The sequence below is a fragment of the Sorex araneus genome, chromosome 6, assembly GCF_027595985.1.
Source record: "Sorex araneus isolate mSorAra2 chromosome 6, mSorAra2.pri, whole genome shotgun sequence".
In the NCBI taxonomy this organism is placed as follows: domain Eukaryota; kingdom Metazoa; phylum Chordata; class Mammalia; order Eulipotyphla; family Soricidae; genus Sorex; species Sorex araneus.
This window is the reverse complement of record NC_073307.1, coordinates 114,581,181-114,608,890: the sequence shown is the minus strand read 5'-3', so window position 1 is coordinate 114,608,890 and position 27,710 is coordinate 114,581,181. Positions and strand designations below refer to the sequence as shown.

Sequence of the window (27,710 nt, the reverse complement as noted above, 5' to 3'; positions counted from 1 at the left end):
TGAGATGACAGTTTTGTTTGTATAGCTGGTTGGTTTGGGGCCAAATACAGCTATGCTCAGAGATCATTCCTGGCAATGGTTGGTGGACCATATGCAGTGCCAGGGATCGAATCCAAGTCGGCAGTGCCCAAGGCCAGCACCCTACCCACTGTGCTATCTGTCCAGCCCCAAGATGAAAGTTTTAAATAAACATGACATATTTAGATAAAAAAACAAAACAAAATCCCACAAAACTGTGACTACTGATAAATGATGGTCTAGTTGAAGACCTGCAAGAGCAGCTGGGCAATCCCAGTTCTTCAAAGAGCCAAATAAAAACCTTCTTGAGTCTGAAAAATTGTACATCACAGGCCAGCAGCCATCACATTTCTCTACCTTAGGAGACACTACTTCACAGCAGCCATGAAATTCTGCTACTCCTGTCTTCAAAAGAAAATGGGGAGAATAAAAGAAGAAAAACAAAAAGCAGGAGAAATGGAAAAAAAAAGCATAGAAAAACAAAAAATTTTATTTGGCCCCCAAATAAAAAAAAAACAAGACAAAAATTCTTAGCCCAAACCCAAGCCTAGACAGTCTGCCCCTGAAGGAAGGTTCCAGTACACAGAGGATCACTTACCTCTACTTTTTCTACTACTTGCTTTCCAAAGGAGCAAACTTTGGTGGAACAGGTGACGGTCATATTTTCAGAACTTTCATACTGGCTGGTCACACCGTAAAAAGCCCCGGCATCATCTTGAATATTGCAGTTTAAATCAGCCTGTGGGATGGGAAATGGAGAACCAGGTTATTAGCTCATCCGAGGCAGCCTGGCAACAAGCAAAAATCAGGGCGAGATATCCAGGCTGGGTGAGAGGCCGGCAGGGGCAGGTTAGAGTCCCTGGGCTGCTGCTCTTCTAGAAGCAAGTTCAAAGGTCATTTTAAAAGAGAATTTTCATTTGGGCCCTTTCCCCTAGAGTTGATGTGCTCCGTATATCTCATTTTATGGTTTATACATTCAGAGTCAGAATAATAATACACGCTTATTATCAGAAGCCTTGTGAGGCCACTTTTGTATGTGCCAAGAGCCACCTATGAACTGGGCTCATATTCATTAGTCTTTGGAGTTATTTGTAAGACTAGCAGGACTGGTAACTGACAGGCAGTTTTTTATGTGTATCAAAAACAGACTACCATATACAGGGAAATTCTTCATAGCGAATGGTTTACAAAGATGCCAAATCACACAGAGAACTATTACTCTACATATTTTAATGAGAACCTATGAGGCAGGGAGGTAGCTGGGCAGGGAGCCCTTGGCAATAAGTTTCACTGTCACTGCATCACTGTCATCCCATTGTTTATCGATTTGCTCAAGTGGGCGCCAGAAACGTCTCCATTCGTCCTAGCCCTGAGATTTTAGCAGCCTCTCTTTACCATCCTTTCCAAGGGTGCCTCATTGGAGGCTCTTTCAGGGTCAGGGGAATGAGACCCATCATTGTTACTGTTTTTGGCATATGAATACATAACGGGGAGCTTGCCAGGCTCTGCTGTGCGAGCAGGATACTCTTGGTAGCTTGCTGGGTTCTCCGAGAGGGAGAACTAGACAATAAGATGTAGCTCTCTTCTGGGAGCTTTGTTTTATAGTCTCTGGATCTTGGCCATTGATGGGATTACAAGGCTCTGGGGGCAGTTTCTGGGTATGACTGACTGCCTAGCTACTGGAAAAAAAGGGGATCTGGGTGGAGGAGGCTCAGTCCCGATCCAAGTAGGCTTGGAGATCTCAGCCCTGAGTTCCGCAAACCTGGGTTCCTCTGCCGGTTCTTTTATGTGTGAGGCTCATCTGAACGTTTGGAAAGGGGCCTTGAGCATGGCAATAAGTTTAGGAAAGGAATAAAACCAAGATGCACTCTGAAGCCTGGGCATTGTTGTCACCAGGCTCCCACCAGGCCCAGAACATGGAGACTGAAGCTTTTTTAGAGAGGCAGGTACTGGGGCTTGAGAAGACAATGAATGATGCCTGGCCCTGCCCAGAGGAGGCTGGGGCCCTGGGGGAAGAGAATCTTGAACAGGAACAAAAGGCTCTGACCCATGCAGAATTCCAGGGCAGGGCAATTTGAGAAAGATCCATTTAACGGTCCCTTCCAAGTCCACTCAGGGCCCTTGCCTCTCTCTTGAAGGGCCTCCTCTTTGCTCCTCACCTTTTGTTTGTTTTTGGGTCATATCCAGGGTTGACTCCTGGCAGGGCTTGGGGGATCACAGGCGATGCTGGGGACTGAGTCTGGGCCAGGTGCATGCGAGGCAAGCACCACACCCATTATCCTATCTTTCCAGCCCTTCACACTGGCTTATGTCTCATCTAGTCTTCTGAAATTCTTTAGTGAGAGTAGACAATGAGCCTGGAAGATCTAGGCAAAGGTCAGGACTGACCTTTTCTTTCCTGTAACGAGCAAACCCTGGCTGGGGGCTGGGCTCACTGGAAAGGAGTGGTGGGGGCCATTTCCCCACACCACAGAGAACAGGTAGATCCCAAGGGTAGAGCAATGATAGCTTTGCAGGGCTAGTGGGACCCCACCCCCCAAGTCCTTCCTGTCCTCCAGGCACTTTCCCAGGGAAGTGGAGGCAGGTCAAGCAGGAGGACAGCAAGCTGGTCAAGAAGCTCCCTATGGCAGCGACTGCTCCCCTGTCCTCCATACAGCCCATGACCCAAATCTGCTCTGTGAGGCTCTGAGGGACACCACAGAGAACCTGACTGCAACCTAACATAGAAAGTATGTGCATAAAACAGTGATAAACTAGGAAGAAAAAAACATGTGAAAAGTCCTGAGAGTTCAAACAGGAGGTGGCACTATGCTCAGAGTTACTACTTAAGGGATGGTGAGCAAAAACAAAACAAAACAAAACAAAAACAAAACAACAAAAAGGAGGAGAAGAGCTGGGCTGGTCCTTCTCACCTCTTAGCTTTTTTGTCTACAAAGGACAACATGTGCCCCCTCCTTACTTCATTTCCCCTGGCAGCATGCGTGGCCACAGGAAAAGGCAGCCCACGAGACGGGTGCAAAGGACTCCAGACCACGAGGAACTTACTCGAGAAAGAATACAAGAGTGAGTTCACATGTTTATTGAGGATAAAAGCTGGGGTTGGAGATGTGGCTCCATGGTACATATATAAGGCTTGCACACATGAGACCCAGGTTCACTCTGGAACCACCAAGAAAAAAAAAAAAAGATAATGACTAAGTAACATAAGTATGCAAGTTTGAAGCAGATATATGTATATATAAAATTAAAACACAAATCTCACAAACTATTTTATCAAGGACACATCATAATAACAATGATCAATAATGACAATGAACAATAATCTTTACATGATTTGTCCCCTACACTTCTCTACAATGGACTTCCTTACAGCAGGAGCCAGAGCAAACGAGTTCTCCTCCTCCCAGTCCCTTAGAATGCCCCCCAAATCGTGATTTATGTTTGTTTATGGGTCACAGGCACTATTCAGGGATCACTCCTGGCAGCGTGCAGGAGGCTATATAGGGTACTGGGGGCCAACCCCGGGTTAGGTGCATGCTAGGCAAGCTCCCTACTCCCTGTACTATGGCCCCAGTCCCAACTGTGGTTTTTTTTAAATGGGATGAATGATCTATAGTAATAATGACAGGGATTATTAAAGAAAACAAAGCTGCCCAAAGCATATACATTAAGAAAATCTGTGCTCAGAAATTATCTCAACAAATGATCAGTTTTAATGATATCAAGGTTAACAAGTTTTTCACATGAAATCAAAGTACTTAATGTGAAAAAAAAGGGGCATTAGAGAAAGGGTTTCACTTTAATTTTTTTTTTTTTAAGTTTTTTGGGCACACCCAAAGGTGCCCAGGGCTTAATCCTGGTTTTGTCCTCAGGAATCACCCTTGGCAGGTTCAGGGGGACCATATGTGGTGCCACAAATTAAACTGGGTCAGCCACTTGCAAGGCAAATACCCTCTCACTGGACGAAGACCTTGGGCCCTCTAGTTTAATTTATATGAAGTGACTATGCCTGTGTCCCCAGCACCTAGAGGAAGGAGAGAAGCTGTCTCAGCATGTGTCCTTGAAGTTCTTCTGGGACCCTGGAACTACTATCATTTGTTTTCATATGTGTTTTGAACTTGAAGTGGGAAGAGTAGGAGACTCTCTCCTTTGTATCCAGTTTCATTAGTACTGTAAATGCGGTTTTTTCATGCTATGTGTAGTTTACTTGTTCTTTTTTTCATTGGAGGGGTGTGGGGGGGAGACACACACCCAGTGGCAGTGCTTAGGGCTCACACCTAGCTCTGGGATCATTCAAGGATCATTCCTGGTGGGGCTTGGAGGACCTTATGGGGTACCAGAATGGAAGCCAGGCTATAAGCCTTGGCTTACTTGCTGTGCCAAGGCTCCCGCCCATACTTATTTTTATTATTGCAGAGTATCCCACTGAATAAAAGATACTAGGGGTTAGCCATGCTGTTACTGACCGACATTTGCAGTGTTTCCAAACTGTACACATTAAGGTACTACTATAACCTTTTTATTGTTTGCTTTTGGGGTCACACCTGGCAGTGCCTAGGGCTTATATATTTTTAATATGCTCTTGACATAAATGTACTTCCTTCTTTCCTTTTTTGGGGGGTGACTGCACCTGGCTTTGTGTTTGGGGGACTACTCCCAGCTCAATACTTAAGGGTCACTCCCAGTGGTGCTTGCGAGACCGTGTGGTACCAAGGGCTGGTCCCAGACCTTCTGCACATGAGCATGTGTTCTAGCCCTTTGAGCTATCTTCTTGGCCCCAACACACAGATGTCTAGGAGGTGAATTTCTCACTCCTAAGGTCTACACATTTCGGCTTTAATGTAGGTAAAAGGGACAAATAGTTTTAAAATGCTTTAAACTTTTTCCCCCTAACAGGTCGAGAAAACTTTATATTTAATTATCAGTGTAAATTTTAAAGACTTCCCTATTTCCTAGTGGAAACAGCCAATTTGCCATTACAACTGCTTTGTAATTACTCTTGAACGTGGAAAATAATCACGTAGCCATCCAACCATATCACAGCTGCTCTCCGGGAATTCTCTAGGAGGAGGTATTGATGTGAAAGATAATTATCTGTCAGCGGACAATATCGCAAATTATCCCAGAAAGAAATGTGGCCACTGAACTCTCCCAAAGCAAAGGTATTATCAAAGAAAGAATGAACGCCAGCATTAAATCAAAGGCAGCGAGTGCAGGAGGGCCTGGGATCTGTGCCGAGCTAGTCGCCCGCTCCACCAACTCATTTTCTCCAACTAAAAACTGAAGACAAACCTAGCTCATATGGTTCTGAAGGCAAGGAAATGAGGGGAAAAATAGGCTGATATCAAAGAGACGAATGATTTCTGCCCCGTCATCAGCTTTAATCTGGCCACAGGATCCTTTCCAACAGCAAATAACTCGGGCTGGAGAGAAGCAAGGGTGGCAGGTGCTCTCCTTGCTGCGCTGGCATCACGTGGACGCCACAGCAGTGCTGGGCACGACCCCTGAGCACCACCAGGTGTGACCTCCAAAACAAAAACACAGAAAACAAATACAACAAATAGATCACTGTATCACAGTGACTGTCATCCCATTGCTCATTGATTTGCTCAAGCAGGCACCCAGTAACATCTCCATTGTGAGACTTGTTACGGTTTTTGGCATATTGAATACACCACAGGTAGCTTGCCAGGCTCTGCTGTGTGGGCGGGATACTCTCAGTAGCTTGCCGGGCTCTCTGAGAGGGATGGAGGAATTGAACCTGGGTGGGCCGTGTGCAAGGCAAATGCCCTACCTGTTGTGCTATCACTCCAGCCCTACAACAAATAGATACCCCCCCCCCAATAATAATCAATACAACAAAATGGAACAAAAACTTAGCATGTATCTTTCCAACAAATACTAAATTTGAACCCTATCTTATCCTTTGTGGGTAAGTTAGCCAGAGAGGGTACATCAGGATACAGTGTTACAACAAATAAACTACTTTCAGGGACGAGGGGGAGCTCAGTATGCAACGATCCTTGAGCGACAGCACAGCGGGTAGGGCATTTGCCTTGCACGAGGCTGACCTGGGTTCGATTCCTTTGTCCTTCTCGAAGAGCCCAGCAAGCTACCAAAGAGTATCCCGCCCACACAGCAGAGCCCGGCAAGCTACCTGTGGCGTATTCGATATGCCAAAAACAGTAACAAGTCTCACTATGGAGACGTTACTGGTGCCCGCTCGAGCAAATAGATGAACAATGGGATGACAATGCTACAGTGCTACAGGATGAGAGGGAGCTCAGTATAGAACACTCGCCTTGCATGTCTGAGGCCCTGGGTTCGATCCCTGGCACTGCATACTCCCCTGGGCACCAAGCTGTGAGTCGCCCTTGAGCACAGCTGGGTATGACCCCAAGACAAAAACGAACAAAAGGAAAAACAAAATAAAACCTCTGGGCAGCGCATGGTAGGGCACTCCCACGAGTACTCGCCCTTTGAAGAGATCCTGCTTCTCAGAGATAGAGACCAACTCTCTTCCCTGCCGCCCTCTGAAGGAAACTCTTTCTCCAATGTCCACCATATCCCGGGCTGCACTACCTCTGGCTAAACTCTCAGGTGCAGGATAAAAAAAAATGACCTAAAAAGTATCAGACCTAATAGTTAGTTCTTTTTTGCTTTTTTGGTGCTGTGTGTGTAGTAGCTGTCTAACAAGCTGCTCTCTCTTTCTTCAATGCCAGGGATAGATATCAGGGCATCCCATGTCCAAGGCAAATGGCTCTATGCTGTGCTACATCCCCAGTTGTTCCTATAATTCTTGACTCCAAACCCCTGCCCTCAATTATAATTATCATTATTTTGCTTTGGGGGCCACACCCAGCAGCGCTCCGGGGTCACTCCTAGCTTTGCACTCATGAATTACTCCTGGCAGTGTTTGGGGGGACCCAGCTGGGACAGCCGTGTGTGAAGCCAATGCCCTACCCGCTGTACTATAGCTCTGCCACCCGCCCCCTCTCAATTTCAGTCTCAAAGTCTTACACTGAATGCTGCCCTCTCTGGATCCCATCTTGTTTCCCTTTTACACTTTTTAGGCTTTGGGGGCCACCCCCAGCAGTGCTCAGGAGTTACTCTGTACTCATGAATGTCTCCTGGCGGTGTGCAGGGGGCCAGGTGGAGAGCCGGGATTCAACCCTGTGGTCGCACTGCGCACACTCGGCCCATGCTTGTCTCCCTGTGTGATCAGCAACCTTCACCTCCCACACCCCTGTCCACTGAGAGTGCCATGGCAGCTTCCTGGTGGCCTTCACCAAGCTCAGTCTGGTGGAGTCAGGCCCATCTAAGAGAATGTCTGCAAGACAAGTGACTTCCCACTCTGTCTCCCCTCTCCGCTCCCCGTCTCCACTGACAGGCCTCTCCAACAGCCAGCTCCGCCTGTACTGAGTTCTGAGACTCCAGTGTTCTCACACGGGTCTTTTGCATGGCACACAGGGACTCTTCGAAGTTCACGGGTGCTTCTCTCACCTCAGACAGCAGATCCGCAGCACGGACTGCCCTACCCTGCTCTCCTCCTCCTCCTCCTGCTTCCAGAGCCCAAAGGCTCAGCAGAGGAAGCAATGCTGCCTATGGAACTCACTTGCTCCCCAAAGGACTGGTCTTAATAAAGCTAGTAAGCCATTATCTTATGCATTGAAAACACGGATTGACCAGGAGAGGAACTCTAGTCAGAGCCAGGCTTGGCCCCTATTATTGTAGATGGTGGCTCAGCTCACTGAGAGAAAGCGCGCACGCACACACACACACACACACACACACACAAACATACAGACACACACACGCATCACACACATGCACGCACACACAAAAGACAGACACACACGGACACACATACACACACACGCACAGAGAAAGAAGGAAGGGCATGCTCTCTGGCAGGCGCAGGGCCCCAGCAGCGTTAGAGAAAACTCTCCCCGGAAAGAGACAGCAATCAGTAATAAATGTGCTGCAAATACATCATCATCATCATCATCATCATCATCATCATCACCATCATCATCATCATCATCATCCCATTGATCATCGATTTTCTCAAGCGGTCTCAGTAATGTCTCCATTCGCCAAGGCAGGTCCAAGGCCAAGATGATACAGTGGACTGTGGCAGGAGGTAGGTAAACCAAATGCCCTACACCGGAAGGCAATATCCCATTTTCTCAAATTCTTCCCTAAATCACGCTCCTCTGATACACCAGGAATTTCACTCTGCCATTAGTTATGAGACAAGATTGGTGTCCCCTATCTCCTATTTAATTAACCCATTTATTGACCAATGTGTTTAATTTCATGTTTCTGAATGCTTCAAAAATATTTTTTTCTTTAATTTCATCACTGTGAAATGACAAAGTTATTCCTGATTGGGTTTCAGGCATACGATGTTTCAACGCTGACCCCTTCCCCAGTGTCCACTTCCCTACACCAATGTCCTCCCAGCCCCATTTACCTCCCTCCCCTCAGTCGGCCTCTGCCACTGGCTCGTATTTGGGCTTTAAATCTCTACAGTGTAGCCGACAGACCTGTTAGTGGTAGGGGTTCACACATGACGCTTTTATCACCTTTTAGCACCACACTTCTGAATGCTAAAGGAAAAAAGTTAAAAATAAGATGCCGTATTCATCAAATAAGCCTCCCCATTTTGAAGGCATGGAAAACAAACAACAATATTAACTACAACAACACCGAGATCTGGCCAGCTGTGTGGGTTCCAAGATCCACTGGTGTGTGTGTGGGGGGGGTGGCGGGGGTGGGGGGTTGGGGCGCTGGAAACCCACCGAGCTGTGAGCCACAAGCTGGGACATGAGCACCCAGGAGACAAATAAAGGACCTTCAGAAGGCCCTGCAGTACCAGTGTCCTCAGAGAATAGAACCTTCTGGAACACAAAGGAAGCAGGTAACACCAACGGTAGGGGGTAGAGGGGGAGTGGGGGGGCACAGGGACCGTCAGGGAAGGAGCAGGCTGTGGCACTCCCTTCCCATCCTGAGGGCTGGGAAGGGTCAGGCAGGAATTACTTGGTTGCACAAATGAAAACATCAAGAGGCCTGTCCCTGACGAGAGACGGTATAATAGGCACTGATGGAGGCCCCGAGACGCTGGCGCTTTCAAACCGCCACTTTGAACCTCTCCTCTTCATCCTCTCTGAGTAATGATCAAAGGACCAAGATTTCAAATTGTGAAGCAATTTTTTCCAATGGCAGCATCTGGCTCCTTGGCAGGCGGCACGGGGAACGGGCCCCGCTGTGGGCGGCTGGCCAGGCCTGCCACATGGAGAGGCTGGGCAGGCAGGGCCCGGCGTGGGCCTCACAGCGGCTCCGCCAGCACCCACAGACGCCGGCTCAGCATTGGGCGACACCTGGAAGGAGGGCACCCAGGAAGGCTGGCAGTTCCCAGCCCCACGGCCCCACTCACCTGCACCCATTTGCCTTGGGTGAGACCCCTCAGCCCCCAGAGTTGTCTGGACGATGATGACTGGGAAGGGGGACCCGAGGAGTGGACTCGGGTGGGGGTAGGGCAGGGTGTAGTCTGGCGCTGGGGGTAGCTAGTCTTCAGGGGTGCACACTGGGGTATCTGTGCCTACACCACAGGGGCGCAGCTGGGGTCTCCCCACAGCTGTTTTAAATAAGAATAGGCTCTTCGAGTTACTTCCCACTAATTATGGCATATATTTACATCTACAAAATAGGAGATTTTTAAAAACATGACCCAGGGCCCCTTTATTGTGCAGATTGGCACCCCTATTTGAATTTCATAAACATTTAGTACTTCAAAGAATCTTAAAGAGCTCACTCTAATTACACTATGCAGGGCTTGAAAGAAGGGCTGTTTGCATTGCAGATTCCTACAAATACCAGCATTCATTAAAAAAAAAAAATTCAATTAAGATCCCCCATACAACTTAGGGTGACTTCACACAGTAGCAGCCAAGAAAGCATCACGGTCTCAGCCCCAAGGACCCAAACAGCCCCCAGCAGCTGCCTGGGCCACTGCTGTTGGGGAAGGGGGGGAGGAGGGGAGGGCGGTTAATGAGCAGCCCTGCCCCCACCCCAGTTAGGGGGCCCCCTTGGTGAGCACCAGCCCTGACACCCTCGGAGCTGTACCTACACACCAGCCCAACAACAATCCAAAAGACAGGACTCCCGATGGAAAAACAAACACTAACTTGCTACCAAAAGACCCCAACTACAGCATGTGATACATGCACACCGAGGTGTTTATGTCATTTACCTGAAATTCAAGTGTAACTCGGTGGTCTAGATTTTTATTGGCTAAGCCTGGTTGAGGAACTCTGTCCTACAGTCTCTAGAACTGCTTTCACTGTTTATACCATTCTAATGCTCCGGGAGCTGAAGAGACAGCTCAACTGGCTGAGTGTGTGCCCAGATTCTAGCCCCTGAATAGCAACTTACAGAGTGGATCCCCCCTCTTCCCCCCACCACATTCCCAAGCACTGCCAGGGGTGGGTCCCCCCAAACCAACCAACTGAAGCTTTTATCATCACTTTTGTCATTTGGGAAGTAAATTAAAGGGGTGGTAGTGGGTGGGTTATACCTTGGATCTCCACCTGCACAGGAATAAAGGGCTTGACACAGCACTAAACGTCTAGATGAAGCTTGAGACAACTGACTAGGACCTCTAATGGGCCGGGAGAGAGAGAAAGAGACAGACAGACAGACAGAGACAGAGAGACAGACAGAGAAAGAGAGAGAGATAGAGACAGAGACAGAGAGACAGAGAGGAGAAAGAGAGAGGGAGACAGAGAGAGAGAGAGAGAGAGAGAGAGAGAGAGAGAGAGAGAGAGAGAGAGAGAGAGAGAGAGAGAGAGAGAGAGAGAGAGAGAGAGAGAGAGAGAGAGAGAGCGCGAGCGAGCGCTTCACCCCAAATCCCTGGGCAGTGGCTAGCATCTCAGCCTGCAGGCATGTAGGAAAGAGAGTCCTCCACCTCACACAGCAGAGTCTGGACCCCTCAACACCCAGAGCAAAAAGCATTCGACATGGGATTCTCACACAAGGTCAAGGTGACTCCCAATTCAGATTCTGCCTAGATGCCTCAAGAGTTTTAAGGTGGGGAGAAAACAAAAATGCCTTCCTGTGAATAAACTCTTGGGACTGGGGGAAAAAAACAGATCGAGTTTCTGCTCCTACTTTCCAGGCTGTCCTGTTACATCTTATTTGCTCAGAGAATTCAGAAAGGCTCTGAATTCTCCCTCCCCTCCCCTCCCCTCCTCTCCGGTTCTTTTTTCTTTATTGTACCAGATACTGAACCCAGAACGTCAGTCATGTGAGGCAGGCTCAATACCATCAAGCTGCATCTCTGGGTCTTTTAAATAAAGTGAGAGCCACAAGGATCCAGGTTTCAACTCTTTCCATGCTCCAGCTTCTGTAAGACCTAGCAGCCCCTGCCCCCCACCCCAGCACCCCCTGGTGGAACTCTCTGTTTCTGCACAAGTGTCAGCTTCTGAAAACCTCAGCTGGCTCCAGTTCCAACCATCAAATTCTTTCAGGACCTAGTTCAAATGCCAGGGATCTGTGTGACCTTCCTGGATGCTTCCAGGCAAAAAGTCTTCCTTTTCCCTATCTGCTCCTACATGTCTATTACAGTTTCCTTTCCCGGTCAAGAACATAGACTGTTGGAGTTTCACTTCATGTCTGTTACCACAGCTCTTTAGGGACAAAAAAAGAGTTTGGACACTTTGTAATCATGCACAAGAGCCCTACCAATTTACTAAGAATGCACATAATCGCACAGTTTCTATAGGAATCAGCAACTCCGGAGAACTGGGGAAAGCTTGGTGCACTCTGTGGAGGTCTTCCTCTCTTGGGTAAATTCCCGGAGGCAGCAGATTCAACCAACCACCAGGTGCCTGCCCCCTGCCTGTCCCAGCAGGACTGCTAAGCAGTGATGGCGGCTTTGCAGTTCCACCAGGGCAAAGGGGGAGGAAGCAGTACAAGAAGTCAGTGCAGAACATGTTTGGTAGCTCCAGATTTTTTTTTTTTTCTCTCAAACAAAATCAGCCAAAGTCGGTGATTGTGCAAGTTGTTGACTCCCATAAACCTCAACATGAAATATCAGAATCTGTTTATCAAGAGATGGTTTGGCAAAGGACAGGCTCTAGGTGGAGGCAATCATGTAACTTGTCCGCTTGAAAAGATTGTGACCTGTTCCTAGGTCCACAAGCACTACTCCATATGGTGGGATTTTCATCCTCCTTCCACTTTCCCCAACATTTTATAGTGCTCTTGTAATTCTGGAACTGAACACATTTTGAGGTAAAGTAGAAGTAGAGAGAAATGGAAAATGTTTTGAATGGAAAGGCCCTTTTCTTAGCGATAGCAGTTAAAAACATGTGGGGAGGAAATTATTCCATTTTGCTAATAGCTTCCTCCTCCAAGAATAGCTGCAGGGACACTTGGTTCAAAATGATAGACTAAAGTCTACAATTCCAACCCAAATCAAGCAGAATTCGATTAAATAGAGGCCAAAACTCCAAAGGGGGTCTGTGGGCAACTTGATATGGGCACCTGCTCACTCCTGAAATAAACAGCTGTTTTATTTATAGTGGCACTTGTTTTGTTCAACAAATGCAATGTCACTCTCAGCACAATAAAAGCATCTTCAAAAAGTTGCCTTCCTTCCAGACAACTTGTTTTCCCTTTTCCTGTTTTTATAAAATCTTTTCACATTTTGCTTACAGTTACGAAATGTGGTCTTTCTTTTTCTTCCCCTAAAAAACAGGTTAAGAGGGAAGGTGGGGGGGGGGGGTTGGTGGTGGATCAAATATGAAAACTTTGTAACTGTATCTCACATTGATTCAATAAAAAATAAAATGAAAAAACAAAAAGAAAAAACAGGTTAAGAGAATGAGTTGAGGGACTGGAAAGACAGTATAGCAGGCAGGGCGATAGTTTTGCATGTGGTCGAACTGGTTGATTCCTGGCATCCCATATGGTCCCCGAATCCCACTGGGGATCCCAGAGCACAAAGCCCAGAGTAAGCTGAGAGTGCCCCTCCCCGAATAAACAACAACAAAAACAAAACAAAAAGATAGGAAAATGATAAAATGAACATGTTGTGAATTCCACTGCATGATGATAATCCAAGAATTTAAAAGGGCAAAACATTATTAGTAATCCTAGATTACTAGAGTTAGAGTAACAAGTATATCCTGGTTTCAAAAACATCACTAATTTGGGCCTGAGCAATAGCATAGCGGGTAGGGCATTTGCCTTGCACGCGGCTGACCTGAGTTCGATCCCCGGCATCCCATATGGTCTCCCTAGCACCACCAGAAGTAATTCCTGAGTGCATGAGCCAGGAGTAAACCCTGTGCATTGCCGGGTGTGACCCAAAAAGAAAAAAAATATATCACTAATTTGATAATTGCTTGAGAGAATAGGGATATATGAAATGTATATAAAATTCATTGATCACCATTCATACCATTTATTTTCATATTAATGTCCTCTCTACTATTCTAATCCAAGGTTCTCAGACTGAGCCTTCCTCCTAATAATTCTTCTGCACAGTTATTCACTGTAATAAGCAACATATGAGTGACAGGTTCTCGCACAGTGTTATTTTGCATGGAGTGTAGAATTTGGAGGCGCCTCTGAAAATCTTCGTTTCACCAGCATTTCTTATTTGGTTAAATCTGTAATATAGTTCATTTCTTTATGGAATCTGTACATGGTTCACCTTACAGTAGCAGACAGTATAGGAATCAGGCACATCCATCCAATTCTAGCAATATCTACAAGGTTGGAATCCGTGGTTTGTATTAACCTGTTGTTATTTTTCTTTCTTTTTTTTTTTAATGCTAACCTGACTGTCCTTGGGGTTTTTATTAAGCATTTCCAGCATCTCAGAAATAATTCCTAAGCCAGTTATCATTTCCACCAATAATGTTGTTACTTTTCAATGTGTTCAGCATCTCAAGGAATCAGAATAGAATTTCAGGCCTGGGTTCCCGTTTTGACTTCTCCAGTTCAGAGCTTAAGAACTCCTGTTATACATTTGTGGCCTCTGTTTATTTTTTCAGTGAACGTTATTGATAAATGAGTCATCATTTTAAAAAGTCCATGTGGCTGGAAACTGACTTGACAGACAACTGCAAGCTATACTTGGTTTCTGTGTCAGCACACACGACTGAATCACACCCACCTCTCTGAGCTCTGGGAATTCTATGATCAAGTCCAAGATAGCTGACATTTCATCTCAAATTAGCGGCATTATCTACCATCTCACTGGCAACCCATCTGCATGAGTCTCAGGGCGGAAACGCTAGCACAGCTCTGTCCACTGGTGGGTGGCATCTTGCTTAAGGCCTACACAGCACCTGATCACTGTTATATTAAGAAAAACAGGAGCATGGTTTTCTGCCAGGACAAAATGTTGGCCTCACCCCACCAATCTGGTTCCCCACATCTCCTCAATCATAACAAGTTCCATACTGTGAGACATTTCACTAAAGGACCCAAATCTAAGCTTAAAGTTGCACTTGTTCTTCTGAGTATCACCAATGCATATAACTAAACTAAGGTTGGCAGAGGGACAGTGAGATGCACCTTACATTGGCGAGGGCTCCACGGGGCCACGGCATGACTTACCCCTACACAGAGGGGTTGTAGGGGTGAGGAATGGGAGGGCAGTGAGGAAAATCATCCCATCTAGAACCGCTGAAATGGGAAGAAGTGTACAGCTCAGAATTTAGGAAATAGGGTATTCTCTTCAAGTGTTGGTTGTAAAGATGAAGGATTAAAGACTGAAGAGAAAGAAAAAAGTAACAGATGCAGAAGGATTCACAAAGCAACGGAACAATCTGCTTATCTTTTAGAAAACAACATGGCTATTTGCAGATATATACAAGCACCTCTCTTCCTATCCACACACAAACAGATATGTAATAGGAGTTAAACCACTTGACTTGTATGTGGTTGAGGCAGGTTTGATCCCTGGTACCATGAATGAACCCTGGTAAGAGTGATCTCTGTGTATAGAGGCAAAAAAAAAGAATCCGCCCCCCCCCCGAAAGAAGAAACAATGACGACCCCCCCCAACCAAAACAAAATAAAAAGTTGTTTGTATATTAGGTAATTGTCAATACTTATAAAATGATTAAATTGTAATATATTCATTAAATAGAATATTTGTCACTGTCATCCTGTTGCTCATCGATTTGCTCGAGTGGGCACTAGTAACGTCTCCATTGTGAGACTTGTTGTTACTGTTTTTGGCATATCGAATATGCCACGGGTAGCTTGCCAGGCTCCGCCGTGCGGGCGAGATATTCTTAGTAGCATGCCAGACTCTCTGAGAGGGGTGGAGGAATCGAACCTGGGTCGGCTGCGTGCAAGGCGAATGCTCTACCCACTTCGCTATGGTTCCAGTCCAGAAGGGCTGGAGTGATAGTATGGTAGGTAGAGTAGCTTGTTTACACAGCCAACCCGGGTTCCATCTATGGCTCACATATGGTCCCCTGAGCCTGCCAGGAGGGATCTCTGAGTACTATAGGGTCAGGAGTACATCCTGAGCACTGCTGGGAGTGTCCTGTCTCCAGAAAATGGTCAGAAATATAGTGACTTATAGCTTCATGGGAAAGTGAGAAAGAAGAAATGCAGAAGACCACATTTATGCATGTCTTGACTAAAACAACATAAACATATGTTACTCCAGGTTGTATTTGTGGCTTGTTTATGAATTAATTTAAAATTATTTATATAGACACATTTGATAAAGAAGCAAAGGGAGAATAAAGAAGGAGACAGGATACAGGGTTTCAGTTGAAATTCACATAACTCATAAAAAATAAAGTCTGCTAAGCAAATTGGTAATGAAAATGATATTTCAATGGGAGGGTTAAATCTATTTAAAAAACACCCACTGATACCAGGGACAGATATTCTAAGTGTAAGTAATTCTCAGTCATTAGAGGAAGCCAGTGAGATTTCAAATTGCAGCAAATTATAAGCCTAATTCAAATTGCCTTTCCTCAATTTAATATAGTTACAACTGAATTTCTATATCAAGGTTAAGTACTCCTAACAATTAGACTGAAGGAGTGATGTCTTCTACCATATTCATGGAAGTGCTCAATTTTAATTCTGCAAATCTTAATTTAGTAAGCTAATAGCTGATGTCAGGATAATTATTTCTAAATTTGCTCAGCTCATCCAGCCACTATACTCTAAACATCTGCATGCGAGATCTCATTATTTGGGGACTCATGACTCAAAAGGCCATAGCTGGAAGTGTTTATTAAAATTATACACTGAGTAAATAGGAAATTTTCAAAGTGAAAACAAAAACAGTTTTCTGAGTACTTTACATTATACTAAGACTCCAATACAGTGTTAATTATAAGAAATATTCTTATTTAAAATCAAAGCTATATAATTTGAAAGCACTAAAAATAATTTTACTTGCATCAGCTCTTTCAATTTTAATTAATTTGGCACAAATAGCTTCTTTTTTGTATCCTTCACTAGAATAGCTCTTAAACCTTTTTATTTAAAAACTAAAAGACCCCCTTCTACTCAAAATTTCAGGGGGATTTCAGAGAACTTGTTTCCCTTGTTCATATCTATAATTTTTTCAAATAGAAAGTAAAACATAACAAATGTATTATACCTTTTACAAATAGATTCACGACAAGTTAAGGCAGGCCATTTTCTTCTTGACAAGCCTATATTTTCTAAAACAAATCCAAGAGGTCCAGAAAAGATGGTACCAGAGGTCAGGTGCTTGCCTCGCAGGCAGCCAACATAGTTTGATGTGTGGGACTGCACACAAGTCCCCTGAGCACAGAGGCAGTAAGAGCCCCTGAGTACCACTAGGTGAGGTTCCCAGGACAACAACAAAAATGTTCAAGAGAAATCTGAGAGATAGCACAGCGGGTAGGGCGTTTGCCTTGCACCCAGCCAACCCGGGTTCAATTCCCAGCATCTCATATGGTCCCCTGAGCACCGCCAGGAGTAATTCCTGAGTGCAAAGCCAGAAGTAACCCCTGAGCATTGCTGGGTGTGACCCAAAAAAGCAAAAAGAAAAAAAAAAGGAAAAATAGGAAATCAGAGAGAGACAGAGAAAGACAGAGAGGGAGAGAGGGAGGAAGAGGAGAGGAAGAGAGAGAGGGAGGGAGAGAGGAAGAGAAGGAGGAAGGGAAAGAGAGAGGGAGGGAGGGAGAGAGAGAGAGAGAGAGAGAGAGAGAGAGAGAGAGAGAGAGAGAGAGAGAGAGCGCAGTGCTGCTTTTATATTCTGCAATGTATTTCATGTATGGCCTCATAATAAATACCCAGAGTTTCTTTCTTCCTTCTTTATTTATTATTAAAAAAACCTTTTTTTGTCACCCACCTAGTGATGGTCAGAGTTTACTCATGGCTCCACGCTCAGAAATTACTCCTGGGATGTTTAGGGGATCATCTGGGATTTGAGAGGATGGCACCCAGATCGGCTAGGTGCAAGGCAAGTCACCCACAAATACCTAGATTTTCATACCTGTTTATACATTCAATTTATTATGACATATTACCTGAAGAAAACCCAGCCTCATATAAATTGAAGAAAGGTATATTTACATGATTATGGTTATCTCTCTGTGATATAATACCAAAATTTAATAGGAAGTAGTTTCTTAGATGTTAAATGACAGTGCAGACTTTAAAGTCAAATCAACTGGGGCCAGAGGGATAGTATAGGGGTAAGATGCATGCCTTACACATAGCTGACTCATGTTTAATCCCTGGCATTGCATAAGGTTTCCTTGAGCACAGAGCCAGGAATAAGTCCTGAGCACAGTGTAAGATAGAGTCAGAAACAAAAGAAAAAAAACAAAATCAAATTAACAAACTTTCCTAAGCCTTCACATTCAAATTCATTAGTCTGTCTTACAGAATATACCAAAATAAGCAAATAAAACACCTGGGCTATAGATCTCATCAGGGAAATCTTTAAACATTAGAAAGTAGTGGTGTTGGGGCTGGAGTGATAGTACAGCAGGTAAGGTGTTTGCCTTGCACGTGGCTGGCCCAGGTTTGATTCCCAGCATCCCATATGGTTCCCTGAGCACCGCCGGGAGTAATTCCTGAGTGCAGAGCCAGGAGTAATCCCTGAGCATCACTGGGTGTGACCCAAAAAGAAAAAAAAAAAGAAAGAAGTGATTGCTAGGGCTGGAGAGATGTTACAGGGGGTAAGGCTTTGCACACCGCTGACCCCCGTTTAATCCCTGGCAACCACCTATGATCCCCTGAGCATCACCAAGGAAGGATTTTTCCTACATTCATCCACTTATCCCCCACTTACTGGGCCTTTTCATATAAGGTACTTGTTTCAGTAACGGAGACATAAAGTGTCAGGTGGACAGACACTCAGGCCAGGGTCCACAGAGTGAAACAATCAGGAAGAGGGCAGAGGCAGCAAAGTCACCCTGATCGGGTATGAGGCCCCAAGGTCCTAGCTCTTCAGCCCGTCCTCAGTAATGTCTGAGTCTGCTTCCTGAGTTGGGTATGTGACAAAGTCCACATAACACTGCAGGGACTCTTAGTGCAGCACCCAGCTCACAGCTCGGGCTCAGGCTCATCAATGGAAGGTCCCCTCTGCATATGTCGCCCTGGAGGCAGTCAGAGTCAGGAGAGAACTGGACACACTGCTGTTTACCTAGAACTCAGCCCCGGAACTGAACTGCAAAGGGAGTCAAACGGAAATCAATGATCTGCTTCAGGGAGGAAGGTGCTAGGGTAAAGGTTCCGCCATGTCAAAGGAAGGAGGAGTTGGCCAGGTGGGAAAGGAGAAACGGGGATGCTGTATGGACAGTATGTCTAGACAGATAGATACACACACACACACACACACACACACACACACACACGCTCGCGCGCTCACATCTTCATATGCATTTTCACATATACATAAACACATACTTGCACACATAAACACCTGTTCTCACTCTCACATGCACGCACACACACACACACACACACACACACACACACACACACACACACACTCGTCTGCTCTAATGTCTCTGACTTGTCAGAGATACTGGGTTGCAGCCTGCCTAGAGCGGGAAGGGCCTGCCAAGCTCCTCTCACAGGTGCAGCTGGCATTCTGCACTTTATTCTCTTATACCATGAGAAGCATGAGGCTTCTTCTTCTTCTTCAGCCTAGCCCCACATTAGCCTGAGGTTCCATGTTCTGATAAAATTCATAGGTAGCTTTGCCTAATGCAGTGAATATAAGTAGAAAGGGGTCCAAGGTTCCCAGCTTCCATGATGTCACCATCTGGGCAGCCTCCTGCCATTGCCTGCATGAGTCCCAAAGCCCAGAGGCCACCTGTGTCCCTTGCTCTTTGGCGTGGGCAGCGAACTGCCCCCAGGATGCACCATGTGTCTGGGGCACAAGTCCAGCATAAGGCTGTCCCAGGAGGGTGCCTGTGAGCCCTGGGCCATCTGTCAGATGCACCCCAAACCCTCCCAAATCCCACCGGTGTCTTTGTTACTCACCCAGAATTTTACGAGGAAGAAAGCATTTTGAGGGCCCTTTCCAAACAGTTCCTTTAAGCCACCTTTCTTTTCAGGAAATTTGTCATAAATCTGACGAATGTCCACTGATTCGAGCAATGGGTCGCTGTATGAATGGTTGGCATGCCCGATGTGCACGAAGAGGTGTTTGTTGTACTGTAAGAGACCAAGAGACATTCCCATTACAAACCCGACATGAACCTGACTATCAGGCAGATGGAAAGCAGGAGTCTGGGCGTCCTGGAACCAGGCTGTGAGCAGCCTACGGTCTGTGCCTTGGAGACAGTGAAGAAGTTACGAAAAACTGAGATAAATATGAGCTAAAGAAAAATCATCAAATTCTACTGACAAGTGCATTTATTTTCCCAATGGCCTAAAACAAGACTTTTTACAGATGTGTGGCAAACAGCTAAGGTTACCCCAGTAGGTAATTCTATCTTTAGTGTACTCGGCTCAATGACAATGACAGTGAGATCATTTGGAGCCTACCACAGAGAGTATAGAGCCCTCCGTATACTGGGTATACTCCAACAGGGCGGGGGATGGCGGGTGTGCTCCTTTATTTCACTTGTAGCCCCAGTAAGTTCATGGGATGGCCTGTCTTATTTTTGTGTGGTTGGGTTTTTTTGGTTGTTATTTTGCAACACCAGGGATTGAACCCAGGGCCACACTCATGTATGGCAAGTGCTTCCCACTGAGCTCCTTCCCGAACCCCTGTTGAATTTTTGGGCGACGTGAGACTTGTATCTCACATCTGATTTTTTTCAGTTAGAACCAAACGAAAACCCATAGAAATGGGTGTAAGGCACCACTGCTGAGGAACTTCTAGTGCCAGTTGTAGAGAAAAGGTGTGTGTGTCTGTGGGGAACCAAATCCAAACAAAACAAAGGAAAAGAAAATTACAATAAAGTTAGGGGCACAGAATCTGGGAAGAAGGCAATCAGGGATCAGATGGTGTGTGTGTGACTTGCCATGGGATTCTGTGTTCATTCTCTGGGTGCCTGGTTCCAGGGGCTGAGGGCCAAGGTGTTGCTCACTGCTGAGCCAGCCTGGCCGTCTGTGTCCAGCCATTCAACTACCTTACCGCTCTGACCTGCAGCCGGCTCCCAGCCCCACCTGCACTGGGTGATGCCCTTCCTGTCTTTTCTGGTGCTGCCTGGAGGTGGTGAGAGGATAGGAAAGAATGACAAAGAGCGCGCGCTCGCGTGTGTGTGTGGCGTGGGGAGGGGGGTACCTGTACACTCAGTAAGTCTCCTTGTACTGCTCTCTCCAGCCTCTGTCCTGTGGGGCACCCAAGGGACAGGGCAGAATCTGGGCCAAGTTAAGAAATGGTGAGACTTGCGGGCCTGAGAGACAGTACAGTGGTAAGGTGCTTACCTTGCATCTAGCCAACCTGCGTTCAATGTCTGCCATCCCATATGTTCCCCTAAGCCTTGCCAGGAGTGACCCCTGAGCGCAGAGATAGGAGTAAGCATTACACATAGCTGGGTGCTATGTCCCCCAAAAGAAAAAGTCCTCTGACTACCCTCCTCCGAAAAAGATGAAGAAGCTAAGAGACTTGGAATTCCTTTTGTTCTCTATGTGGAGAGACCCCTACATTGTGTTACTGGAACCATAGCCTGGACTTCTACATGTTGAGATGTCAGGAAATTCAGTGGATATAAAACTGCTGAGTAAGGGCCATGAAGATATGACTGCAAAGCTGAAAAGCAAAGTGTTGAGTATAATGCACCAAAAACTGCAGCCACAGAAGAACCTTAAATCTTAGTGACACACATACCATCCCCCACCCCTCCTGGGAAACAGAACACTAGTAATACAGCAACACAACTGCAGATTCATAAGGCAGGGCTTGGAATAGGGCCTGTCAAGAAAGATGAGACCGACACACCGTAGCTGCTGAGTTGCTATTGATAGAGTTTCCTATCCTGTGAGATTAACTAGATCCTGGGTAGAAGCCAATGAACTTTCCTGCATTAGCCTTCCTGTCAGGCAAAGAATAAGTCAACACGAGTAAGCCAAGAGTGGAGAGCAAGTGGTGAAGTCATGTGACCGTTTATATCCCTGAAGATGGTCCACCCCTGACAGGCTGCGTGCGTGCGCGTGTGTGTGTGTGTGTGCCCCTGCGCATATGTGGGGGCAGGGAGGAGGGCACACCAGCTGTTTACCTGAAGGGCTTGAAGTGCTTAAGTCCACTTTGGGCTTATGGGACTCTGCATGTGACCACAGGGAACTCCTGCCTCACAGCAGCATGAAAGGTGAATTTTTCTGAAGTCATTTTATTGATGAAGATACTGAAACCTGATGGTAAGTGAACTTGCCTGAGGTTACACACCCAGGAACAGTCCCAGAGTTAGGAATAAAATGTGGCTCATGGCACTGCCTCAGCCCGTGCATTTGCTGCAAACATCAACCACACTCTCTCCCAGGAGAAAATGTCTAGACGCTCCTGCACCTCTGCTTTTTCTGAAAGTTGATTTGGGGCAGGGGTGCGGGGGTGGGGTGGCTAAATAGTATTTTTAATATTCTGAGACACTAAATTAGAATTCAGGACAGACATAATGATTCACAGATGCGCCGGACAGAGTCTTCAAACGTTTCTATTTTGAGGAAGCTACCTTCGTGACCGGGGCTGAGATGGGCTTCGAGAGGGCAGGCTGACTCTGCCACAGGAGATCGGGAACAGCCTCTCCCAGGCTGCTGACTGGAAATCCAACCCTGACGACTCGCATCCAGTGGCTTCACTCCTGCCAGGAGGTGACTTTGTTTCTAAGTATACAAAGTCTAATGAAGGTGTCCTGCAGGCCACAGCACTGGGACAAATAGACCTTCTCTCCCCTTAATTCAACCGAACTAGGTCAGGGGACCCTCTGCCCAATCCAGAGGCAGGAGAAAACATCTACTGCATACACTCTTTGCTTTTATTTTTTTGGGTCATTCCTGGCAGTGCTCAGGGGTTACACCTGACTGTGTTCGGGAATTACTCCTGGTGGTGCTTGGGGGGACAGTATGGATGCCAAGGATCAAACTTGGGTCAGCCGCATACAAGGCAAGCGCCCCATCCACTCACTATACCATCGTTCCAGCCCCCCATCTACCAGATAAACGTGGATTCACATTTTAGTGAAACCAAAACTTGGAAAACTTTCTGGTGAGACTACTTCCTTATCTTGCCAGTTCTCCTTAAAAGATGGTGGTGGAAACGGTCTGCCAACAGTCATCTAGACATTTAAAACATCATCCGCGCGGGGCTGGAGCGATAGCACAGTGGGTAGGGTGTTTGCCTTGCACGCAGCCGACCCAGGTTGATTCCCAGCATCCCATATGGTCCCCTGAGCACCACCAAGTGTAGTTCCTGAGTGCAGAGCCAGGAGTAACCCCTGTGCATCGCCGGGTGTGACCCAAAAAGAAAAAAAAAATCATCCATGGCCACACAATACAGGCAGATGGGCAGTGGGCAGCTGATGCACACATCTGTTTATCCTGTCCTGCACCTGGGTGAGACCTTGTGATTTTTAGGGTCTCATCTGGTCATGGGTCAGAACATTTTCTACCCCTCTTTAAAAGAGAAGGTAAGGGTAAGACTTTCCTTCCTTTCTCCCAGTTTTTCCCAGCTGCTGATTTCCAAAAACTGAAAGTGGAATGCAAAATCCAAAAAGGGCAAACTCTATTGTGTAAGCAGATGACAATGTTTGCAAAAGCCTTATGTTTGAGGGTACACACACACACACAGACAGACAGACACACACACACATAGAAGTAGGGTGAATGTTAATCAGACAATGGCTGCCAAAGTCTTAAGATTGTAGCACTGTCATCCTGTTATTCATCAATTTGCTTGAGCAGGCACCAGTAACATCTCCATTGTGAGACTTGTTGTTACTGTTTTTGGCATACCGAATACATCACAGAGAGCTTGCCAGGCTCTACTGTGCGGGCAGGATACTCTCAGAAGCTTGCTGGGCTCTCTGGGAGGGACAGAGGAATTGAGCCTGAGTCGGCCACGTGCAAAGCAAACACCCTACCTGCTGTGCTATTGCTCCAGTCCAGTCCCCAGTTCTTAAGATTTTATTTCCACAATATTTGAAACAGGTTAACATTAGCTTGTTCAATTACACAAAGTACCGGATCACCGACTCATCGATGACAAGAAGGGGAAGGGTGCTCACACTGCCAATTTCTCCTGTGGTGTCCAGGAAAAGAAGCCAGCACCCTAAGGTGCATGGTATGCCAGCCACTGTGCTTGGCACGGGGACTCCATGCACTAGGAAACTGGCAGATTTCTCTAGAAAAATGGATAAACGGCAGCCACACCTCTCCTCCTGCACACCCATGGCCTAACGTGGCAGGATCCTGCTCTTTTCACAGAGGTGGGCTTATGCTCCAGCATTAAGACACAGCATTTCCCACTTGGAAGAAGAATACATGTAGAATTCTCCTTGACAAGAGGAATGAAGTTTCACAAGCCTCAGGTGAAAACCATGAAGCAGAGCAAGGCGTCTGTCACTCATGATGAGCAGAAAACACTCTCTGGTATACGAAGGTGCAGAAGATGGACCTTTCTGGGACCCTCCTGAGTGAGGAGAGGAGGATGTTCTGTTCTTGGGAATTCGGAGGTTGGGAGCTCTAACTGGGAAGAGAAATAAAGGAAGAAGCTTAGTGCAACCACTGAAGGACAAGGATCCGAAAGGACGGATCCGGCTGACATGACCATCCACAGCAGAGCTGGAACACTCTGAGACAGTGTGGGAGCACGGTGAGGGTAGGTTAGCCCTGAACAAGGGGCAAGGACACACCCTGGAATGGAAAAAAATAGTTCTGTCAACTGTCAACACAGCGGTTCTTACGGAACACACGTAAACTACAGTGAGTGCACAATTCACACAGGTCTGTGACACAGACAGGACAATGAATGGAGCCAAGGGATGTGACAGGATCACATGATGGGTGGGGGAGCAGGAAGAGGCATGAGAAAGTCAAGTCCTGATGTCAGACAGGAACTGTGTAAAGTTGACGGCTGTTGCTACATGGGCATGTGACTGAGAAACAGGGAAATCAGAGATGAAGGTCTAGCTGGCAGGGCTGTAGGTGGCTGTCCCAAAGGGGTATGACTGGGAGGTGGGGGGATGTGGGGTTCCCCGTTGTGCTTTAATGGCTTTATACAAAGCCAGCGTACTACTTTATTAACTAAACAATCAAAAATTATATAAAAACACTGTGGAGGCTTTTATTTTTGAAAGAAAAGAATTCACTGTATCACTGTCATCCCGTTATTCATCGATTTACTCAAGCGGGCACCAGTAATGTCTCTATTCCTCCCAGCCCTGAGATTGTAGCAGTCTCTCCGTACTTGTCTTTTCCCAACGATTGGAGGCTCTTTTATGGTCAGGGGAATGAGACCTATGATTACTGTTTTGGGCATAACAAATACATCATGGGTAGCTTGCCAGGCTCTGCCCGAGCAGGCAGGATACTCTAGGTAGCTTGCCGGGCTCTCCAAGAGGTATGTGTATATATGTGTGTGTGTGTGTGTGTGTGTATGGATATATATATATATATATATATATATATATATATACAAAACTCTATGATTTTTTGCCTACTGTCTGAACTCCATCAAATATGGTGTGGTACCAGAGAGACTGGCACACATTCAAAAGAACAAAAGCAACCAGAAAGAAAAGAATTATAAAGGAAAATATTAAGAGTCATGCATTTTTTTTTTCTTTTTTGGACCATACTCAGCTGTGCTTAAAGCTCTGCACTCAAGGATCACTCCAGGAAGGAAGGAAGGAAGGAAGGGAGGGAGGGAGGGAGGGAGGCAGGGAGGGAGGGAGGGAAAGGAAAGGAAAGAAGGTTGAGGGAGAAGAGTATCATCCCCTTTGGATGACCTCTACTGCTCTTATGCTGCCATCAACTGCTACAGTATAGTGGCCAATGTGAGGACACGCGTACACATGGGCACCCAGAGATCCGGCTCCCACGTTCCCTCTCTCAGGTGCATCACTGTCGACCTTCTGGAACATACAACATCCATCCTTACAGGTAGGCTGGGCCTGCGGGGATGGAGGCCACTGCACATGGGAGAGGACTGGAAAAAGACTCTGCCAACTGGCCACTGAAGGGTTACTTTCCTTTATTTAAAAAAGAAGAAAAAAATTTTTAAAAGACACCACAGTGCATTCCAGAGCCCTCTGATGAGACATTGCTTGGCTCTTTTTTCCCTATGTGGAGAGACGCCACCTTCCTGGCGCTGCACTACCCTGTCTCACCTGAAGATGGCAGTCTCCTCCTAAGCGTGTCCCCACCACGCGCCAAGTATGTGAAGAACGCAGTAAAACCTTTGAAAAATGACTGCTGTCAAATAATACCAGGAGAAAAATTATAATCCACTTAGGAATTTAAAGAAACCAAGACAAATAACTCATGTCAAGGGATGCTAATGTTCACGTTGGAACAGAACAAGGGCAGATCACTTACATTTGCTTCCGCTCAGGGCTGTGTCTACCACAACTCTTTGTCCAGACACCCACAGGGCACTCTGGCCACCTGGGACGCCTCAGGGCCTGGCAGGGACTGCAAATAGCTGCAGAGCCCGGCGAGGAGAGTGCTGTGCTGTGCAGAGGCGGTGGTTGGGGGGAGGGGGTGGCAAGGACCGAGGCTTCCTCCCCCAGCCTGTGTGTGAGGGCGTGTGTGAGACACGAGCTTCCTTAGCCCCATTTTGGCTACTTGGCCCCAGATGCTGCCTCTTCCCTTCCAGGCTGCTCTTCCCAGAGAGAAGCCTGACTAGAAAGGAGGATGGAGCCAGTACGGCCTTCCTGGATCTCACGGTGCCAGGGAGTGCACTCCCTGTGCCTTCCTCCCGCTCACCACTGGGCCTGTGCTGTGCATGCCCCTCCCCCCACGGAAGTCCAGCTGGAAGACCCTACCCCTCCCCAAGTGCAGGGACAGCAAACGGGAGGCCAGTGGGTGGGGGCTGATCTGCCAAGGAAAGCAGATGGGGCCAGGCTGGGGCCTCTGTGAACTGGCTATAAAACGCAGATTTCCAGATGCTTTCAATTGCCGCCGGGAAGGAAGGGAGAGGGAGAGTGCCCCGAGCAGCTCAGACACAGAGCGGCCACCCAAGGCTGCCTTGAGAGGGTGCGGCTGGGTGTGGACGAGGCAGGCCCAGCCGGACACAGGAAGGGCTGCAAAAGCCACTCCCCAGGGAGCCGCCACTTCCTCCCACCACGCACAGTCCACCTCTCCTGTCCTGCTGGGACCCCCACGCCTGAGGAGACATGTGAGAACACCCAGGAGTCAGGGCAGAGCCAACTGTTGGTCTAGCCTGGGCCCCTCCTCTGAGAAGGTTAGAGGCGAGGTGGGACGGGGCTCTGCCCCTTCGTTTGTCTGTTTGTGGGCCACACCTAGTGATGCTCAGGGGTTACTCCTGGCTCTGCACTCAGGAATCATCCCTGGTAGAGCTCAGGAGACCATACGGGGTGCCGGGGATCAAACCTGGCTAGGCTGCATGCAAAGCAAGTGCCTGACCCGCTAAGTGATTGCTCTGACTCCCCACCCCCCACCCCCACCCCCCACAGGTCTGGCCCTATGTGCCAAGCACTCAAGGGGGCTGAGCTGAAATCCAGGCCCCGGCTGGCACGAGGGGGCTGGCTGGCACGAGGCCAGCTGCCTAGGATTCTTCTGAGCTTTGGCTTCCTTACTTCCGCAGGGGGTGGCCCGGGCGGACTTGTTTTTAAGAGGTCCGAGTGAAGGTCAGGACTGAGGGATTCTGGCCTTTCCTTGGACTGTGGGCAGCTGCCCAGAGGTGGGTGGCTGCAGCTTTCCTCTGCGGAGGTTAGCAGGAGAGTCCACCCCGAGGGAGGGGAAGAGCCTCTTCTCTGGAGACGGAGGAGCTGGGCTGCTCTAGAGACAAGAACGTGAGGAAACACTGAGGCCCTGAGAGGCCTCGAGCATCTCTGCGGCCACTGACGGCGGGGAGGCCTTCTCCATCCTGGCTGGGACACAGGCAGGGATGCTGCTGGGAACCTGGAATTTACGCCGTACTTCTTCTGCCCTTATTTCTCTGAAAACAACGTTTGGCCCCCGGCCCCCTTGATATCATCTCTCCTTAGAGCTGCACTGATCACAGTTTCCAAACCCAAGTCAGGATC

The 27,710-nt window shown here is 47.2% G+C and overlaps 1 protein-coding gene across 4 annotated transcripts in view; it reads right to left on the bottom strand.

Annotated features, from left to right (window-relative positions):
- TEAD1 (TEA domain transcription factor 1) overlaps positions 1 to 27,710 on the bottom strand; it is a 280,154-nt gene that overhangs the window by 12,124 nt on the left and 240,320 nt on the right. For all 4 annotated transcript variants that reach the window (XM_055142566.1, XM_055142567.1, XM_055142568.1 and 1 more), the window contains 2 exons: positions 19,540 to 19,713; positions 617 to 757 (listed from right to left, as the gene is read on the bottom strand). In XM_055142566.1, coding sequence (XP_054998541.1) covers positions 617 to 757; positions 19,540 to 19,713 — 315 coding nt within the window. The remainder of the gene's footprint in view (positions 1 to 616; positions 758 to 19,539; positions 19,714 to 27,710) is intronic.